This window comes from Oncorhynchus gorbuscha, linkage group LG05 (assembly GCF_021184085.1).
Source record: "Oncorhynchus gorbuscha isolate QuinsamMale2020 ecotype Even-year linkage group LG05, OgorEven_v1.0, whole genome shotgun sequence".
Classification (NCBI taxonomy): domain Eukaryota; kingdom Metazoa; phylum Chordata; class Actinopteri; order Salmoniformes; family Salmonidae; genus Oncorhynchus; species Oncorhynchus gorbuscha.
This window is the reverse complement of record NC_060177.1, coordinates 64,690,047-64,708,567: the sequence shown is the minus strand read 5'-3', so window position 1 is coordinate 64,708,567 and position 18,521 is coordinate 64,690,047. Positions and strand designations below refer to the sequence as shown.

The 18,521-nt window shown below is 42.0% G+C and overlaps 1 protein-coding gene across 2 annotated transcripts in view; it reads left to right on the top strand.

Annotated features, from left to right (window-relative positions):
* Positions 1-16,973, top strand: part of LOC124036301 (inositol polyphosphate-5-phosphatase A-like) — a 44,433-nt gene extending 27,460 nt beyond the window's left edge. For both annotated transcript variants that reach the window (XM_046350707.1, XM_046350709.1), the window contains exons 3-16: positions 65-165; positions 497-584; positions 10,670-10,733; positions 11,370-11,473; positions 11,717-11,769; positions 12,370-12,489; positions 12,604-12,688; positions 12,791-12,886; positions 12,984-13,058; positions 14,459-14,532; positions 14,644-14,755; positions 14,865-14,933; positions 15,039-15,098; positions 16,230-16,973. In XM_046350707.1, coding sequence (XP_046206663.1) covers positions 65-165; positions 497-584; positions 10,670-10,733; positions 11,370-11,473; positions 11,717-11,769; positions 12,370-12,489; positions 12,604-12,688; positions 12,791-12,886; positions 12,984-13,058; positions 14,459-14,532; positions 14,644-14,755; positions 14,865-14,933; positions 15,039-15,080 — 1,083 coding nt within the window. In that variant the 3' untranslated portion in view covers positions 15,081-15,098; positions 16,230-16,973. The remainder of the gene's footprint in view (positions 1-64; positions 166-496; positions 585-10,669; positions 10,734-11,369; positions 11,474-11,716; positions 11,770-12,369; positions 12,490-12,603; positions 12,689-12,790; positions 12,887-12,983; positions 13,059-14,458; positions 14,533-14,643; positions 14,756-14,864; positions 14,934-15,038; positions 15,099-16,229) is intronic.
* The last annotated feature ends 1,548 nt before the right edge of the window (positions 16,974-18,521 follow it).

Sequence of the window (18,521 nt, the reverse complement as noted above, 5' to 3'; positions counted from 1 at the left end):
CCACGATTATGGCACATGATTGTGGTAGATTGACAGCCTGTCTGATGTCTCTGTTTTTTCACAGACGGTCCAGAGTCACAAACCACGCTTCATCGCCCTGCATTTCCAGGAGGTTGGCGGGAAGGACTACATGGTCAACATGGGCCATGCAGAGAACTTCTTTTGGTAAGATATCACTCACATCACTGTGCCAAACTCCATGGTTCATGTGCCAAATTATTCATAAATGCTGCCTAGACTCATTATTGTTTTCTGACTATATTATCTGATCAGCAGTATAACAATCATAATTTATCTGGCAGGTGATGTGCCAGAAGGGATTTTAACTGTGAACATTTTTATTAAATCTGTGTGAAAGACTATATGATGTTATCATAACCTCAGACATCTACTGTCCACACCTCCCACCAGAGAACCAAGTCCCTAAAAAGTAATGATACTGTGATTTTGTATGCAGCAATATGTTCAGCCTATTCTTCTCTCCTCTGGTCTTCAGTAACATTGAGTCCAATGAGGAGATGAGGGACTTTGACAGGGTCTGCACCTATGTGGACAACCACTTCAAGAACGTGGACAGCTTCACTGTAAGTTCTACAGTGATCAACCGACTGAAGTTGAATTGTAACCACCATGCTTGGTCTAGGGTTACACCAAGTTCAGTTGTTTTACATGAACATCGATATAGTAATGCAGTGGAGCTTGACGGACATGAGGCCTAGGTAAAGCAATGACATGTTGTGTAAATCCTTACAAGAGTTACCATTGGTGTCTTTGTCTTTAGGTCTCAGACACACTAATAGCATTTGCTGGCCGAGATTACTTAGCACCTCTGAACATAATTTGTGATCTGAGTTTTACATGTATAATCGTGTGAAAATGAGGCTGTCAGACATCTACAGCGGGTGATCCCTAAAACACAGTGCGGTGAACGATCAGTAGATAAATGCTAGATCCATATTCGGTGGAATGTGTGCCAGCCTTTAGAAGAGCTTGTATCTCCTACGACAGTCAAGTTATTGTTCAGACAGCAGTGTACCTCTGTGACCACAAGGTGGGGCCCTGCTCCATACTACTGCTCTACTGAGGGCCAGAGGCCCTTTATAAATGCCCTGTTGTTTATTTTTAGACTGAGAAACAGAGGGAATATTGCATATTAGAATATCAATATGCATTCTATGCTTGCCAAAGCAAAATGCTATCTTCAGGACATCCGTTCTGTAAAGGTCTTACTTAAATAATTTGACATTTCTTTTCAAGCACACCTGATACACTCACCTTGTTGAACATGATATGAGTATTTTAAACATGATCATAGGGTGAGGCTTTACATTATTGTTTCATTACATAGACAGGGTAGCCATATTTATTTTACAAAAAGCTTGTCATTAAATATATAAACATCTGCTTTTCTCAATAGTATAATCTGAGGACCAAGCTTCAACAACACGAAGGCAGTCAATGGTGGTGGACCATAACCCACCGGAAAGCTCAGGTTTATCATCGACTTAGGGTCTCGCAGTTTATTTGACCATTGAAACTAGGGTGACTGAACAAAAATGTAAATGCAACATGTAGTGTTGGTCTCATGTTTCATGAGCAAAAATAAAAGATCCCGGGAAATGTTCCATACACACAAAAAGCTTAATTTCTCAAATTTTACATTGGATAAATGTAGAGATGCCGAGCTAGAAAATGGTATGTCATACACGGCAGTTGAGAAACAATGGGAAAGTAATTCTGCTTTGAAAGTTGATCAACTTGTAACCCCACTTTTGAGAAAATGTCCCTTGAATGTTTTGGTACACCTACAGGAGAGCTCTTCTTTGTCTACACCCATTCCGCATTGTTCACACCCTCTTAAGCCTTAGCCCCACCCATCTCTTTAAGGATTTACATGTGAGGCCATCTGGTAAACGCATACTATGTCAATAAAATGTAAGTTTATTTGTCACATGCACAGGATACAGATGGTGTAAACGGTACACTGAGATGGTTACTTGCATAATAGCAATATCAAAATAAGAAAGTGTCCTGATCAAAATATTTGATACATATTTTATAATTATTAGATTATTACCCGACACACTTGTCTAAATTGATGGGTCGTGTGAAGGAAATGCTATAACCACCCCCCCAGCCACATCTAGCTAAGTGGATGGGTCACTATTGTCTAGACACGAATACATGTTCATTAAATGCAATAGATGGCCATAATCACACCTGGCTAATTTGATGGGTAGTGTAATAATCCGGACGAAGTGGAGTATTTTGTTTAGACATGTAGCTAGCTAAACAATGAACCGGCACAATCCCAACTCGTACTACTACCAATACAAACATTGTCATAAATAGCACACCCAATTGTACCTACCTCATCCCCATACTGTTTTTATTTATTTACTTTTCTGCTCTTTTGCACACCAATATCTCTACCTGTACATGACCATCTGATCATTTATCACTCCAGTGTTAATCTGCAAAATTGTAATTATTCGCCTACCTCCTCATGCCTTTTGCACACAATGTATATAGACTCTCTTTTTTTCTACTGTGTTATTGACTTGTTAATTGTTTACTCCATGTGTAACTCTGTGTTGTCTGTTCACACTGCTATGCTTTATCTTGGCCAGGTCGCAGTTGCAAATGAGAACTTGTTCTCAACTAACCTACCTGGTTAAATAAAGGTGAAATAAAAAAATAAAAAATAGGTGTAGTATGAATCTAAAGCTAACAAACTAGGTTCAATGTTAGCTAGCTAACATTAGGCTATAACTAGCAATGCAAATAGATTTCTGATTTGAATAATATAACTACACAGATCATACATGTAACGTTAACTCGCGAGCCAGTAAGCTAACATTCGGTAGCTAAATAACAGTACACTTTAACTTGCAATAAAAATGCATTTCTGACAAAATTAGAAACTTTTATCTGAAAATGTAGCTAGACTCTTACCCATATACATGGATAAACGCTTCACGGCAGACTGGAATCATTTAACTCCGTTTTGTTTGTAGCTACATCTTGTTTGGCCAGCATTGTGTCAAGTCACTCCGATTCACACTGACCGTGACATGTGCAGAAAGCAGAGGTGGGACCAAGTCATTGTTTTACAAGTCACAAGTAAGTCTCAAGTCTTAGCACTCAAGTCAAGACCGTCAAGTCTCAAGTCTAACTTTGAGTTTCAAGTCCTAAACAAGTCATAATGTGCTCTTTTTTCACCTTTATGGAGTAAACAATTAACAAGTCAATAACACAGTAGAAAAAAAGAGAGTCTATATACATTGTGTGCAAAAGGCATTAGGAGGTAGGTGAATAATTACAATTAAGATAAGGGAGGTAAAGGCAATAAATAGGCCATGGTGGCGAAGTAATTACAATATACCAATAAAATACTGGAGTCATAGATGTGCAGGTGATGAATGTGCTCTTCACCAAATGTAATACCATTTCATATTTTTAACAAGAGTAATAGTTAGTACAGTTAGTATATTACATTATTATATATTATATATGTTACATATATCCACATAATTTTCCTTCCTTATAATTTTCCTTCCTTTTTGAAGTGCACCAGTCCCTCCTGCAGCAAAGCACCCCCACAACATGATGCTGCCACCCCGTGCTTCACGGTTGGGATGTTCTTCGGCTTGCAAGCCTTCCCCTTTTTCCTCCAAACATAACGATGGTCATTAGGCCAAACAATTCTATTTTTGTTTCATCAGATCATAGGACATTTCTCCAAAAAGTACAATCTTTGTCCCCATGTGCAGTTGCAAAGCATAGCCTGGCTTTTTTTATGGCGGTTTTGGAGCCTTTCAGGTTTTGTTGATATAGGACTCGTTTACTGTGGATATAGATACTTTTGTACCTGTTTCCTCCAGCATCTTCACAAGGTCCTTTGCTGTTGTTCTGGGATTGATTGGCACATTTTGCACCAAAGTACGCTCATCTCTAGGAGACAGAACGCATCTCCTTCCTGAGCGGTATGACAGCTGCGTGGTCCCATGGTGTTTATACTTGTGTACTATTGTTTGTACAGATGAACGTGGTAACTTCAGGCGTTTGGTAATTGCTCCCAAGGATGAACCAGACTAGTGGAGGTCTAACATTTTATTTCTTATGATTTTCCCATGATGTCAAGCAAAGAGGCACTGAGATTGAAGGTGTATGTCAACTTGTGATACAGTGAAATAATCTCTGTAAACAATTGTTGGAAAAATTACTTGTCATGCAAGTAACCGACTTGTCCTAACCGACTTGCCAAAACTATAGTTCATTAACTAACAAGAAATTTGTGGAGTGGTTGAAAAATGAGTTTTAATGCCTCCATCCTAAGTGTATGTAAACTTCCGACTTCAACCGTAGGTAGCAGCCTCTGCGTGTTAGTGATGGCTGTTTAACAGTCTGGTGCCCTTGAGATAGAAGCTATTTTTCAGTTTCTTTGTCCCAGCTTTGATGCAACTCCACTGACCTCATCTTCTGGATGGTAGTGGGGTGAACAGACAGTGGCTCAGGTGGTTGATGTCCTTGATGATCTTTTTGGCCTTCCTGCTGTAATACAGCCTGACAGGATGCTCTCAATTGTGCATCTGTAGAAGTTTGTGAGGGTTTTAGGTGACACGCCACATTTCTTCAGCCTCCTGAGTTTGAAGAGGCGCTGTTGCGCCTTCTTCACCACACTGTCTGTGTGGGTGGACCATTTCAGTTTGTCCGTGATGTGTACGCCAAGGAACTTGAAACTTCCCACCTTCTCCACGGCTGTCCCGTTGATGTGGATAGGGGGGTGCTCCCTCTGCTGTTTCCTGAAGTCCATGATCATCTCCTTTGTTTTGTTGACATTGAGTGAGAGGTTGTTTTCCTGACACCACACTCTGAGTGCCCTCACTTCCTCCCTATAGGCTGTCTCATCGTTGTTGGTGTTCAAGCTTATTACTGTTGTGTCGTCTGCAAACCTGATGATCGAGTTTAAGGCGTGCATGGCCACACGGTCATGGGTGAACAGAGAGTACAGGAGGGGGGCTGAGCACGCACCCTTGTGGGGCCCCAGTGTTGAGGATTAGCGAAGTGGAGATGTTGTTTCCTACCATCACCACCTGGGGGGAGGCCTGTCAGGATGTCCAGGACCCAATCGCACAGGGCGGGGTTGAGACCCAGAGCATCAAGCTTAATGATGAGCTTGGAGGGTACTATGGTGTTGAATGCTGAGCTGTAGTCAATGAACAGCATTCTTACATAGGTATTCCTCTTGTCCAGATGGGATAGGGCAGTGTGCAGTGTGATGGCAATTGCATCATCTGTGCACCTATTGGGGCAGTATGCTTATTGCAGCGGGTCTAGGGTGACAGGTAAGGTGGCTGTGATATGATCCTTGGCTAGTCTCTCAAAGCACTTCATGATGACAGACGTCAGTGCTGTCATTCAGTTCAGTTACCTTTGCCTTCTTGGGTACAGGAAGCATTTGGGGACAGCAGACTGGGATAGGGAGAGAATGAATATGTCCGTAAACACACCAGCCAGCAGGTTTGCGCATGCTCTAAGGACACAGCTAAGGATGCCGTCTGTGCCGTTTAAATGTCTTACTCGCGTCGGAGGGGGGGGGGGCAGTCCTTGTTAGGGGGCCTCATCTGTGGCACTGTATTATCCTCATAGCAGGCAAAGAAAGTGTTCAGTTTGTCTGGAAGCAAGATGTCGGTGACTGTGACGTGGCTGGTTTTCTTTTTGTTGTCCGTGATTGCCTGTAGACCCGGCCACATACGTCTCTTGTCTGACCCATTGAATTGCGACTCCACTTTGTCCTTATACTGACGTTTCACTTGTTTGATTGCCTTGCGGTGGGAATAACTACACTGTTTGTATTCGGCCATATTCCCGGTCATCTTTCCATGGTTAAATATGGTTGTTTGCCATCAATCCACGGTTTTTGGATAGGGTATGTTTTAATAGTCACAGTGGGAACAGTATCTCCTATGCATTTCCTTATAAACTTACTCACTGAATCGGCGTATAAATCTATATTATTCTCTGAGGCTACCTGGAACATGTCCCAGTCCGCGTGATCAAAACAATTTTGAAGCGTGGATTCCGATTGGTCAGACCAGTGTTGAATGGTCCTCGTCACGGGTACATCCTGTTTAAGTTTCTGCCTATAGGAGTGGGAGGGCGGGGGAGGGCCTTGCATGCATCACAGATGTTAGAGTAGCAGTGATCCAGTGTTTTGCCAGCCCGGCTACTACAATCTCTGCTTGAATTTTGACTCCAAGGGAGCTTGACTCAGGAAAGTTTAGTGACCATTGTTCTAGAGTTTTTCCTGTTAACACTGTTAACGTTTCCCTTTACTGTGGCAATTGTGATGGAATCAACTCAATATTAGCCACTTTCAATGCAACATACCAAAACAAAATGAACTATGCAAGAGATTTTGTTGTAGGCAGAACACATCAGAGTTGGATTCTATTGCATTGACACGCACTACTCAGCTCATACTCTACACAGACAATGCGGCATAAACATACAATGCGGCATAAACAATCAGAGCTGCAGTAGGCCTATATGCAAATAGACAATTGCAAAATATGGATCTGTGCCATTTACTTTGAACTGGACTTTGTTTTCAGCATGAGCGGTCATGAGTAGATGAGCTTGTTTTGAGATTAAAGCGAGAGCTGCATGTAGCCACGTGTGCACATTTTGTTCATATCCTTTGCTTGTTAGTGAGTTATTAGCCCAGTTCTAGATCATTTGTAGTCAGCAATAGGGGAGTGATTGTGTTCTACAAGAGCACAAAACGTATGCATTACTAGACATCTTTGAAAAGTCAGGTAAATTGCTTTTTTTTGTCTTAAAGGGGCAGTGTTGTAGCCAATGGGCAGATGGCAGCATAATTTGTCTGATTCTCTGTAGTAATGGTATTTTATTTTGTAAAGTGGTTTCTTGCATCAAACAACACAATAACATTTTCAGTCATCTCCTTGTCTGAAGGACAAGTGGATAAACACTTTAATATCAAGCCCTGTATGTTTTTTTTACAAGTGTCATGGAATGTAGGCTTACATTAAACACCACAAATTGGATACTACTGAATGCTGAATGATATTACAGCTAGTTCCATGTTCAAATGTTATGGGATGCATTTTCTCCGTTGTTTTTGATGATGGGCCGCTCTGGTAGGCCTACATTATGACCAAAAAGTCACAGTAGCCTACTTGGCCTACTTTGCACAGCCATTGAAGAGGAGTAGGACAACATTCCACAGGCCACAATCAACAGCCTGATCAACTCTATGCAAAGGATATGTGTCGCGCTGCTTGAGGCAAATGGTGGTCACACCAAATACTGACTGGTTTTCAGATCCACGTCCCTGCCTTTTTTTTTACAAGTTATCTTTGACCAGCAGATGCATATACAGTGGGGCAAAAAAGTATTTAGTAAGCCACCAATTGTGCAAGTTCTCCCACTTAAAAAGATGAGTGAGGCCTGTAATTTTCATCATAGGTACACTTCAACTATGACAGACAAAATGAGAAAAAAAATCCAAAAAATCACATTGTAGGATTTTCAGACTTACAGAAAACGTTTGACCTCTGTCAACAAAGGGTATATAACAAAGTATTGAGATAAAGTTTTGTTATTGACCAAATACTTATTTTCCACCATAATTTGCAAATAAATTCATAAAAAATCCTACAATGTGATTTTCTGGATTTTTTTTCCTCATTTTGTCTGTCATAGTTGAAGTGTACCTATGATGAAAATTACAGGCCTCTCTCATCTTTTTAAGTGGGAGAACTTACACAATTGGTGGCTGACTAAATACTTTTTTGCCCCACTAAGTATTCCCAGTTATGTGAAATCCATAGATTAGAGTCTAATTAATTTATTTAAATGTCCTTATATGATCTGTAACTCAGTAACATTTTTGAAATTGTTGCTTGTTGCCTTTATATACAGTGTCTGTTCAGTATAGTTTGACCTAGGGTTGCAAAATTCCTGGAACTTTCAATAAATTCCCTGGTTTTCCCTAAATCCCAGTTGGATGTTTCCCTGGTTTTGATCTCCGTGTGTGATCTCCGTGTGTAATCTCCGTGTGTGATCTCAGTCTGGTTTTGATCTCTGTGTGTGATCTCCGTCTGTGATCTCCGTCTGGTTTTGATCTCTTTGTGTAGGCAGGACCTTAGGTTACATGCTGAGCTTGTATATTTGACCTGTGAAAGGAATAGAAAAACCAACACACTTAACTGTTGTATCCTTTTGTAGAGTTCATTGCAACGTGACAGTATGTGGGTGGGAATGTTTCTCAAAGTTATAGTATGATGAACTGTATATTCTGAAAGTTACAAAGTGTGAGTACACACAGAGGCCATGTGTTTAAAGGCTGGTTTATACACTTGGTCTTGGCTCTATCCTCTGGCTCCCCACCTCTCTCTAAATGTAACTACAGTGTATGACTGTGCGTCAGTACAGCACTAAACTGCCATTATAGAGCTGTAGGAGGCTGTCTCTGTCATGGATGCTGTCTCAATCTCCACACCTGTCATACTGCCAGCTCTCAGACCAACTCTATCTTCAGCCTCCTTTCCAATGGCCTCTGTACCTGAAATAAGGACTGTTTGCCAGCGTTTTTTAATTCTGAGCCACATTGTAACTGTCATAGTAGAGCCTGGTTCCTAATGGTCTGGCAGGTCAACACAGTAGTTGTTGTATAAATCCAGTCTTGGGAGGGTCCATCCCTATCACGTGCAGAGTGTGATTAACCCTAACCCCACCCAGGTGAGACCCTAACACTGGAGCCCTGACAGTGGGGGTCAATGGATCTGTCCACACTCAAGAGTGTGTGAAGTGGAGGGGAAAGTCAATGGCCAGGTGTGGGGAGACAGGCCAAAGTCAATAAATTTAACTCTAGATTAAAACTATTGATCCCAGGCCATTTGTAAACAATAAATAAGGGCTGAGGGGAGTGGCGGACAGCTGGGACTATGTTTCCACTGGGCTGTGGTGTCTGCGCCCCTCCTCCCCTGCCCTAAGAGGGCTGCAGCCCCCAATGCCTCATTCTCATTTCTCCTGTGCCACCCACATTGATTTTCAATTTGTTTCTCTTTGGCTGTGGATCATCAGCTCCCTGGCCAGGAGAGGCTGAGGGATAGGGGGGAGGGGTCTCTGTTCAAAGGGGCTGTGAGGAGGGAGGCAGGCATGCAGGCATTCCCTGTACAAATGGTGTTTTGATAAAAAATCACTTGTAAGTCGATAGTTTTTTATTAAACTGTGCACAAACCTGATTGATGAAGATAGGTGGTTGGCAGAGTATGTGGAGGAGAACCTTTCTGTGTGTGTGTGACATTAAGGTTTTTGAGAAAAGGTACAGCAGATGTTTACAGTCATAAAACAGTTTTATGGTTTTAAGAATATCAACAACCAAAACATCCAATGCTACTGATACCTTCACTATATATACAATACATTATACAATGTTTCTTAGGTCGGTAAACATTCTTAAAACTGCCACCATGTTTTCTTCAAAACTGAGCTAATGCTCAAGCAAAATAAAATGTGATGCAATTTAATAACCGCTATAACCAAGGGATTCAGTTGAATTAGTCGATGTTAGATCGAATTTGCGAGACCCTCCGTTTAGTCCGTACTCCCTCTCTCTCCTCTAACCCCCAGCTAACCCCCCCTTCCTCCCCCAACATAACATGGACAGGTCTATCCCTAATCGCTGGTCACCCGGGCTAGTTGAGTAGGGACAGCTCCATCCCATTAAATGAGGATTGCTCTGGCAGTGAAGATGAATGGTCTCTTCAGGGAGAGATCTCTCTTGCCGTCACGCCTGAGACCCTCTGGGTGCCGCCATATTTTTCTCCGTCCCCGAGTCGCAGCCGCCAAGGCGGCAGTCAGCAGCCGTACTGCTTAATACCTTTTAAATTGTTTTAATTTTCTGTCTTTATTGATCTCAGGGTTTGATTAATCAGATCATTGAAGCAGGCAGTTAGTACAATCAAAATTGTCAGCCCATGTCAGGGATGATTAGGTGCTAAAGTGTGTTTGTGTGCTTGCGTGTGTGTATATGTGCGTGTGCCCATTTTGAGTGTGTACAGCGTACATGTTATTGCAGTAAGACTGTATGTTTCTGTGGAGAAGAGTGAGTTGAGCATAATATAATTGCTTGAAAAAAGGGGAGGATTGAAGGCCGGGTGTGTGTGGCAGGAGACTAGATCTACTGTAGATTGGGATGGTTCATGATAATAATAGAATCAGATCATGTTGGATGACTCAGACATTGGGTTGTTTCTTTAAGTCATTATGACTGTATTTTACCACTGAAGCCTGAGTGCTGCGTCTGACCAACATGGTCTAGCATGTCTCCTGAGAATGTCGAAGTGAATGAAGCTGTTTCGCAAGAAATGTAACGTTGAAACTTGAAATAACTATTTGGCATGGATTCAAACTATAAGTGAGAACTGTACAAGGTATTTCTTGAAGGATGCAATATTGGAAAATCAGACATTCTATATTCACGAACAGGAAAAAAAATCTGTCTATCTGTACTGTACTAGCTAACGTACATAATAAAATTGAAACTTTAAATCAAACTATACTATCATCAATACAGCAAACTGCCATTCTCAGCGATTGTTTAAATGAGCTTGTATTTTATTATTTGTCCTTACAGGCCTTGGGAAGCATGTACTTCATCCATAAGTCATTGAAAAACATCTACCAATATGATTTTAATGGTAAGGACATTACAATCATATCTGTATGACATCATTATTGACTTTGAATAACAAAAGATTAATGACATTTTGTTATCACCTTATGATGGATCACTTCCATTCAGGCCCTGCACATGGCGATAATTTCAGAACATCTGCATCAGTCCTGGTGTGCAAACTTGGCCCTTTGTAATATATCATGATTATAATATAATTAGAGTTTGGCACAAAAGAGTTTAGGAGGAAGCAAGATCAATTTTGTATGTCAGTCTGGAGATTCCTGTCTGTATTTTTATACAATGTGTCTGATCATCTTTTGAATGTCGCCGGGGGGATGGACACCTCTTTTGGCCCAGACATATCAGTGAATCTGAATTGAAAGTGGGATGTATTATTTTCTTGTTGCATAGTCCAGTCACGTTAGGCATGGAAAAAGCTCTTCAGAAAAGGCTTATGGAAGAGCCATTAACATCCCAGGCCTGCCATGTTCTGTGTCGCCAGTCAGATCAGTGCACAGTGACCAAACACTGCCTAATGGCCTGATTATAGGTTCTCTGATCACATATGGTGCTGTTATAAGCTGAACGTCACTTTATTGATTAGTGTTTGCATGTTTTCTCACTATTTTACCCTTCCACGCCTCTCTCCCCCTCACAGTTAAGGATTTCAAAGCAGTGTCTGGACAGAACAAGTATGTAGGCTCCCTGGATGAAGTAACCACAGTGGAGAAAGAAAAATTCCTGAAGAATTTCTGGCCCGATGTAAGTGTGTGTGTGTGGGCTGGGAGAGGTCAGGGTGGGCCGGGATGTGTTGGGACAAATGGGTCTATAGGGGCTGAAGGGGGAGTCTGCCCAATCTGACAGGGATATGAGATAAATTGTATTGAATAATCAATAATTACCAGAATGGCCCTCCAATGAGTTAGTTAAATGGTGCTATTTGTTGAACATTTCACATACAAAACATTCATCGGTATAGCTTCTGTTGTGTGATGTGTTTTGCAGTTCAAATGGTCTAGGAAGGGCTTTATGAGGACCCGGTGGATCATTCACAACCAGTACGTGCTCTACTCTACTCTACATTACTCTACTCTACTGTCTACTATCACAGCTCATCAATAGACAGGGACCCACAGAGAGAGAGGCTGCTCGAACAGTCACAGCCTGCTGTCAGCCCGTTGCTCACTGCTACTGCAGTGGTTGAAGCTGAAGCTCAGCAAACACCCTCGGTTTCCTCTGCACAATAGTTACTATTTGCCCTCCTGTGTCACTACCACCGGGTCTTAGACAAAAGGAGTTCATGGGCAGAGTGCTACAAGGTCACCCTGTAAGTAAACACAGCCTGCCAGTTGTATGCACATTAATTGTGTTCAGGTGGCAGCAGCAGAAAAGGAGTTAATGCTTGGCACAGGAGACAAATGTGTTTCTTTGTGGACTAGCATGGATGTCGAGTGCACTCACTAATAAGTAAGCTCTTCTTAACTACCACTGAACAGTTCCCACTCATACACATGTGTAGATTTGATAGAAGGCAATAACAAATATCTTTCCAATAATTTAGTTTTTTCATAGATCTGCCTGCCACTTCTCACTTTGTGTGTTTGTGTGTGTGTGTGTGTGTGTGTGTGTGTGTGTGCGTATGTGTGTGCTCTCGGCAGGGGTCTGGACCTAGTCAACGTACACCTCTTCCACGACGCCTCCAACCTCATTGCCTGTAACACCAGTCCCTCCATTTACTCGGACAACCGCCAGAAGGCCCTGAGATATGTCATCAACAGGTAGGTCTGTCCATTCTCAGCTTTGGAGAACAACTCAAGTGCAACTACTTGAGAGATATATAAGGCTTTTGCATTGAGCCCACTTCGATTAATACCACTGTCGTTTCCTTCCAGGATCTCAGACAGCAGCTACACTCCACTCCCCTTCTTCCTGTTTGGGGATTTCAACTTCCGCCTGGACACCCTTAGCCTGGTCCAGGTATTATTACATGGCCCACTTCCTTAACAATTTCACGAGAATCTTTACTAATGGTTAGATGACTATTGAGTTTTAGTTGACCGAACTGTGTGTGTGTTCCAGAACTTGTCCACTTCAGCAGAGGTGCAGACAGTGAAGAAGGACAGCAGTAATGAGGTGGAAAAAATTATCTGTGAGCAAAAGGACAATGACCACCAGGTGAGTCTCCACACTCTTCAACTTCTTCCATCCTACTGTTTCCCTGTTGTTATTCAGATTCGGAGGTTTACTCTATCCCCTGTTCCTCCATCTCAAGGTTCTTCTCCATATTGAGACCAAGATGTTTGCCTACCTGCACCAGGCAGTGTTCACAGAGGACAACGGCAGAGCGGTGAGAACATTATCTACTGTACACATCAACCACACCCATATTAATCTCATGGGCTACCACTCGCTGCCTTGACAGCAATCATTAATGCCTTGGCGCCGATGACGCGGATGTCGTTTAAGGCAGCACCCCCCCCACCCACCCACTTCTCTGATTCAGACGGGTTGGGCTGAATGCTGAAGACACATTTCGGTTGAATGCATTCTGTATCCAACTGACTAGGGAGCCTATTTCCCTTTCCCGTCCCTACCAGTTCTAAACCCCAAACAACCACAGAAAATACTTCATTAAATGGGGGCTGAACCTCCTGATTTGGCCTAATTTTTTGGCTTGGTCATTAAGAAATGCAGCAGCCATGACTGAAGCCACGCGTCTTGTGATGGTGGTTTCATTTGGGTGTCTCGTGTGTATGTGTGTGTGTGGTTGCACATGGCAAGAGTGTGTACATTCACTCTGTCAAAACAGTACACAGTTAGTCACTCACCCTTCTAGATAACTTGAAACAGTCTAACCAGGTCTTGTCTTGAAGTCACCTAGGCTAGCTAGTGCTTGCCAACTTCTTTCACCAATTAGCTTCAGCCGGCTGGTGTGCAACGGTGGCAAAGTTGGTTTGACATTGGGTAGCCTATCTCTAGGGCTAGTTGGGAACAATCAATAAATTACACAATGTAAATGGGACAATATTTTCATGTTGCACATTTTTTAGTTGTCTCATTAAATGCTTTCCATATTTGTATATGAACTTTGACAATTTATAGTTGGTTTTAGGTTTTTAAGTCGTTGAAATTTGGAGCTATTGACATAAAAAATATATTGTGCCATGTATATTGTGTAATGTACTGATGGTCCCTAACTAGCCTGATATGGATATCGAATGTCAAACTAAATTGACCATGGGCATTATGATTGGGTTGGGTTCAGCTGCACCCGACCCAATCACTTGGATGCTGCCAGTTGTGGGCATGTGGCCAGGATTGAAATGAACCCAACCTAATGAAAACTGTTATGGTAGACTTCATGCTGAGGAGTATTTATGTCTGTAAAAAAAAACATTTTATGAGTAAAAACTCATTCTGATTGGCTGGGCCTGGCTCCCCAGTGGGCCTGGCTGCCAAGTGGATGGGCCTATGCCCTCCAAGGGCCACCCATAGCTGCACCCCTGCCCAGTCATGTGAAATCCATAGATTAGGGTTTAATGAATTTAGATCAATTGACTGATTTCCTTATATGAACTGTAACTCAGTAAAACATTTGAAATTGTTGCATGTTGCGTTTAAATATTTTTGTTCAAGTAATGGTGAATTCTAGGTGAAATTGAATATTCACATTATGCAGATCATTATGGTTTGCACATACCTTGTTTTCAGACCACCAGTAATTGTTAATCCTTCTATATCCCTCAGATTCTGAAGTATGACAAGGAGATCTCAGCCTTTCAAGATGTCATTACAGAGGAAGACATTCTGTTTCCACCCAGGTAAGCCTCATCCCTGGCAGGCCTGGTACTATTACGATCAATCCCTGTTACAATGCCTAAGGAGTGTTACTGCTGACACTATCACTGCCATGCTGTGTGTCTGTCTGTCAGTTACCCATACTGTGAGGACTACACTAAACCCACCCAGTACATGAACACTCGCTGCCCCTCCTGGTGTGACCGCATTCTCATGTCTCACACTGCCCAAGATATCATCCACAGGGTGAGTCACTTGGCAACACTCTGCCATCCACACTTCATGGATTAATTGATGTATTTACCATAGATCCATGTTCTACAGGCCTATTAAACAGCTGTGTGCTTCATTTTAGAGAGATGATGGAGCGAGCAGTGTTGTTTACAACACAATGGGCCCTAATGTCTGCATGGGAGACCACAAGGTATTGTTTTTTTTAAATATAATGTAACATGTCTGGTCTTGAAAATGGCCCTTGATTAACAGAAGGAAACTTATGTACCATTGTGTATTCCTCCTTTTTTCCTAGCCTGTTTTCTTGTCCTTTGCACTGAAGACGAATGGCCATTGACAAGGATCCCGCTCAATGGTAAGAGTATATGTGCTAGTGAGTGTGTAGTATATGTTGTGTAGGTATACAGGACCATAACCAGGGGGTCACTCTGAAAGAGCGATTACAGGCCAAAATCATTTCCAGTTCCTGGGCCTTATTCCCCAGAGAGCCAAAGGCCAGGCTGGTCCAGTGGAGTGCTGTGGGGATGAACTAAGATGAAGTGGCTCTGTGGACAAACTGTCTCCTTTGTGCATAATGTAGTTTAATGTCACTTCTGTTGATCTATGTCTATAGAATGTTCTCTTCTGTCACTGTGTGTAGCTACACCAAGCCCAATGTGGGACCTCTGTTCATTCATTACCAGACAGATCGCCGGCCAGAGAGACATGCATCGTGCAGAGCAGTGTATTGGCATTTTTACGCCTGTGATTTTGTTTTGCTGCCTGTTATATGGCTTTTTCATAGGATGGTTCTCTCCTCTATGAGGATTCCTCTTCAGGAGGATCTAAAGGTGATGAAAGCCATTTCAGAAAGGAAACACCACATAAAAATATGTTGAACCATTTATTAAAGAATGAATAATGCAAGTCTTGGCGATATCGGCTCTGCTCCTTCAGGGTAGCTCACAGCCCAAGCAAAGCATCAATATATACAATGACCTACAAGCAGTGAGCGTGGATGGCTATACCAATCCCCCAGCAGAAAAACAGAACCTAACAGGTGGAAGCTGGTTTGGTGGTGGGAACAAACGCATACTAGCAGTAGCAGCAAGCAGCAGTAGGATGTTTGAACAGAACCTGTCAGTTTAAATGGACCGCCAAATAAGGTAAGCGGGATTGTTAAGAGCATCTAATTAGATGCACTCAGGTTCCCTTTCTGAACTGGCTTTGCTTTATGCATCGGAAGAACTTAGGCCTGTCAATTAGCTTTTCAATGAGATGGACAGCATTCCAAATCATATGTGATGATCTGGTCTGCCATGCCTCTCCTGGTTCCATCTATGAATCCAGTAGGATTTCACCCAATTTGGACTTTTATGTTTTATTTTTTTGTAACTCCTTTAACCAATCTTATATAATTCATTTACACATTGAAATAACAAATTATTTATAGATGTTATGTTTTCCTTGTGGATGGTAAAGAGTGTATTAACTTTTCTCCCTTTAGGTATGCCAGTATCTATCCAACACAAGTCCCACTGGCCATCACCATCACACTCCCACTCCACTATCTGTACCAGAGGATAAACAGAACAGCTCCTAGCCAGTCACGGGACCCAGCCTCTCCCTGATGTACATGCAGTCAGTCAGTATCCACCCAACCAGGTTCCTCATGTTCTCTGCTCCTCTCACTCCAAGTTATTGATTGCCATGGCTTGGGTGACATCACCACAGATTTGATCATCAGCATTATGGATTTTTTTTGACGGACAATTTGCTCTGTCCTGTGCTCGGCCATATATCTTAAATCGTCCGACCCCAAAATACACAGAGATGCAGGGGGTATTTTCTGGAGTCCAACTTCAGTGCCCGACCATTGGAACCAGAGTATGTGTGGCAGTTTGCTGGATGGAATAGGGCCAAGGAAAAGACAATGGGACTGCTGGTCTTGTTATGGAGGGCACCGGTCTGTCCCAATGGGATTAAAGAGACATGTGAGGACACACACACTGGCATCTTGCCAAGTAAATACCCTAACTTCAGCTGATCAAACGGTTTTCAAGTGTCAAGGGTCTACGGTTAAGTATTCCTTCTGACATCCCTGAATGGAATATGCATGCATGCTTTTCAGTTGTATTTTAGTAGTCTTTCATTTTACCTATTTATTTTCTAACTTTTAACTGGTTACTATCAATATAAGTATGCTTAAATCAAATATTCAGAAACACAATAAACAAAAGCTACTACAGTATTTCAATGCACCGTCAGCATGTTTGGCCAGGTTGCGTGCCTCTTCAGAATAGAGCAGTAGCATAATATACATTTCTCTGTGCATTCTCATGTTGTGTTGTCTTTTGTTAAAAACATATATTTCACCAGTACATACAGTGCCTTCAGAAAGTATTCATACCATAGATTGTCAAGCCGTTTTAAGGCAAAACTGTAACTAGGCCACTCAAGAACATTCAAAGTAATTTTGGTAAGCAACTCCAGTGTAGATTTGGCCTTGTGTTTTATAAAAAATAAATACCTTTTAACCCCTTTTTTTTCTCCCCAATTTCGTGGTATCCAGTTGGTAGTTAGTCTTGTCTCAACGCTGCAACTCCCGTACGAGAGTCGTGCATCATCCGGAACACAACCCAGCTATGGTGCTAGCAAAGACTTATAGATGACCTGGAGCCAGTGGGTTTTGCGACGAATATGTAGCGAGGGCCAGCCAACGAGAGCATACACGACACAGTGATGGGTAGTATATGGGGCTTTGGTGACAAAACGGATGGCACTGTGATGGACTACATCCAGTTTGCTGAGTAGAGTATTGGAAGCTATTTTGTAAATGACATCGCCGAAGTCAAGGATCGGTAGGATAGTCAGTTTTATGAGGGTATGTTTGACAGCGTGAGTGAAGGAGGCTTTGTTGCGAAATTGTAATCCGATTCTAGGTTTAATTTTGGATTGGAGATGCTTAATGTGAGTCTGGAAGGAGACTTTACAGTCTAACCAGACACGTAGGCATTTGTAGTTGTCCACATATTCTAAGTCAGAACCGTCCAGAGTAGTGATGCTAGTTGGGCGAGCGTGTGCGGGCAGTAATCGGTTGAAGAGCATGCATTTAGTTTTACTAGCATTTAAAAGCAGTTGGAGGCCACGGAAGGAGTGTTGTATGGCATTGAAGCTTGTTTGGAGGTTTTTTAACACCGTGTACAAAGAAGTGCTATAAGTATACAGAATGGTGTCGTCTGCGTAGAGGTGGATCAGAGAATCACCAGCAGCAAGAGCGACATCATTGATGTAAACAGAGAAAAGAGCCGTCCCGAGAATTGAACCCTGTGGCACCCCCATAGAGACAAGATTAGTATTGTGGAGTGAGTATAATGTTGTTGATCCATCGTCAGTTTTCTCATATCACAACCAAAATCACAAAAATCCCTGAGTAGTTTCCTTTCTCTCCTCCAACTGAGTTAGGAAGGATACCTCTATCTTTTTAGTGACTGGGTGTGTTAATACATCATCAAAAGCCTAATTAATAACTTCGCCATACTCAAAGGGATATTTGACAGCGCCTGCTTTTTATTTTTTTATTTAGGCTTGCCATAACAAAGGGGTTGAATACTTATTTGACTAAAGGCATTTGAACCTTACATTTATTATTAATTTCAAAATAATTCTTTAAAAAAAAATCCATTTTGACATTATGGGGTATTGTGTGTGCATCAGTGACACAAAATCTAAATGTAACCTATTTTTAATACAGGCTCTGACAACAAAATGTAGAAAAAGTAAAGGGGTGTGAATACTT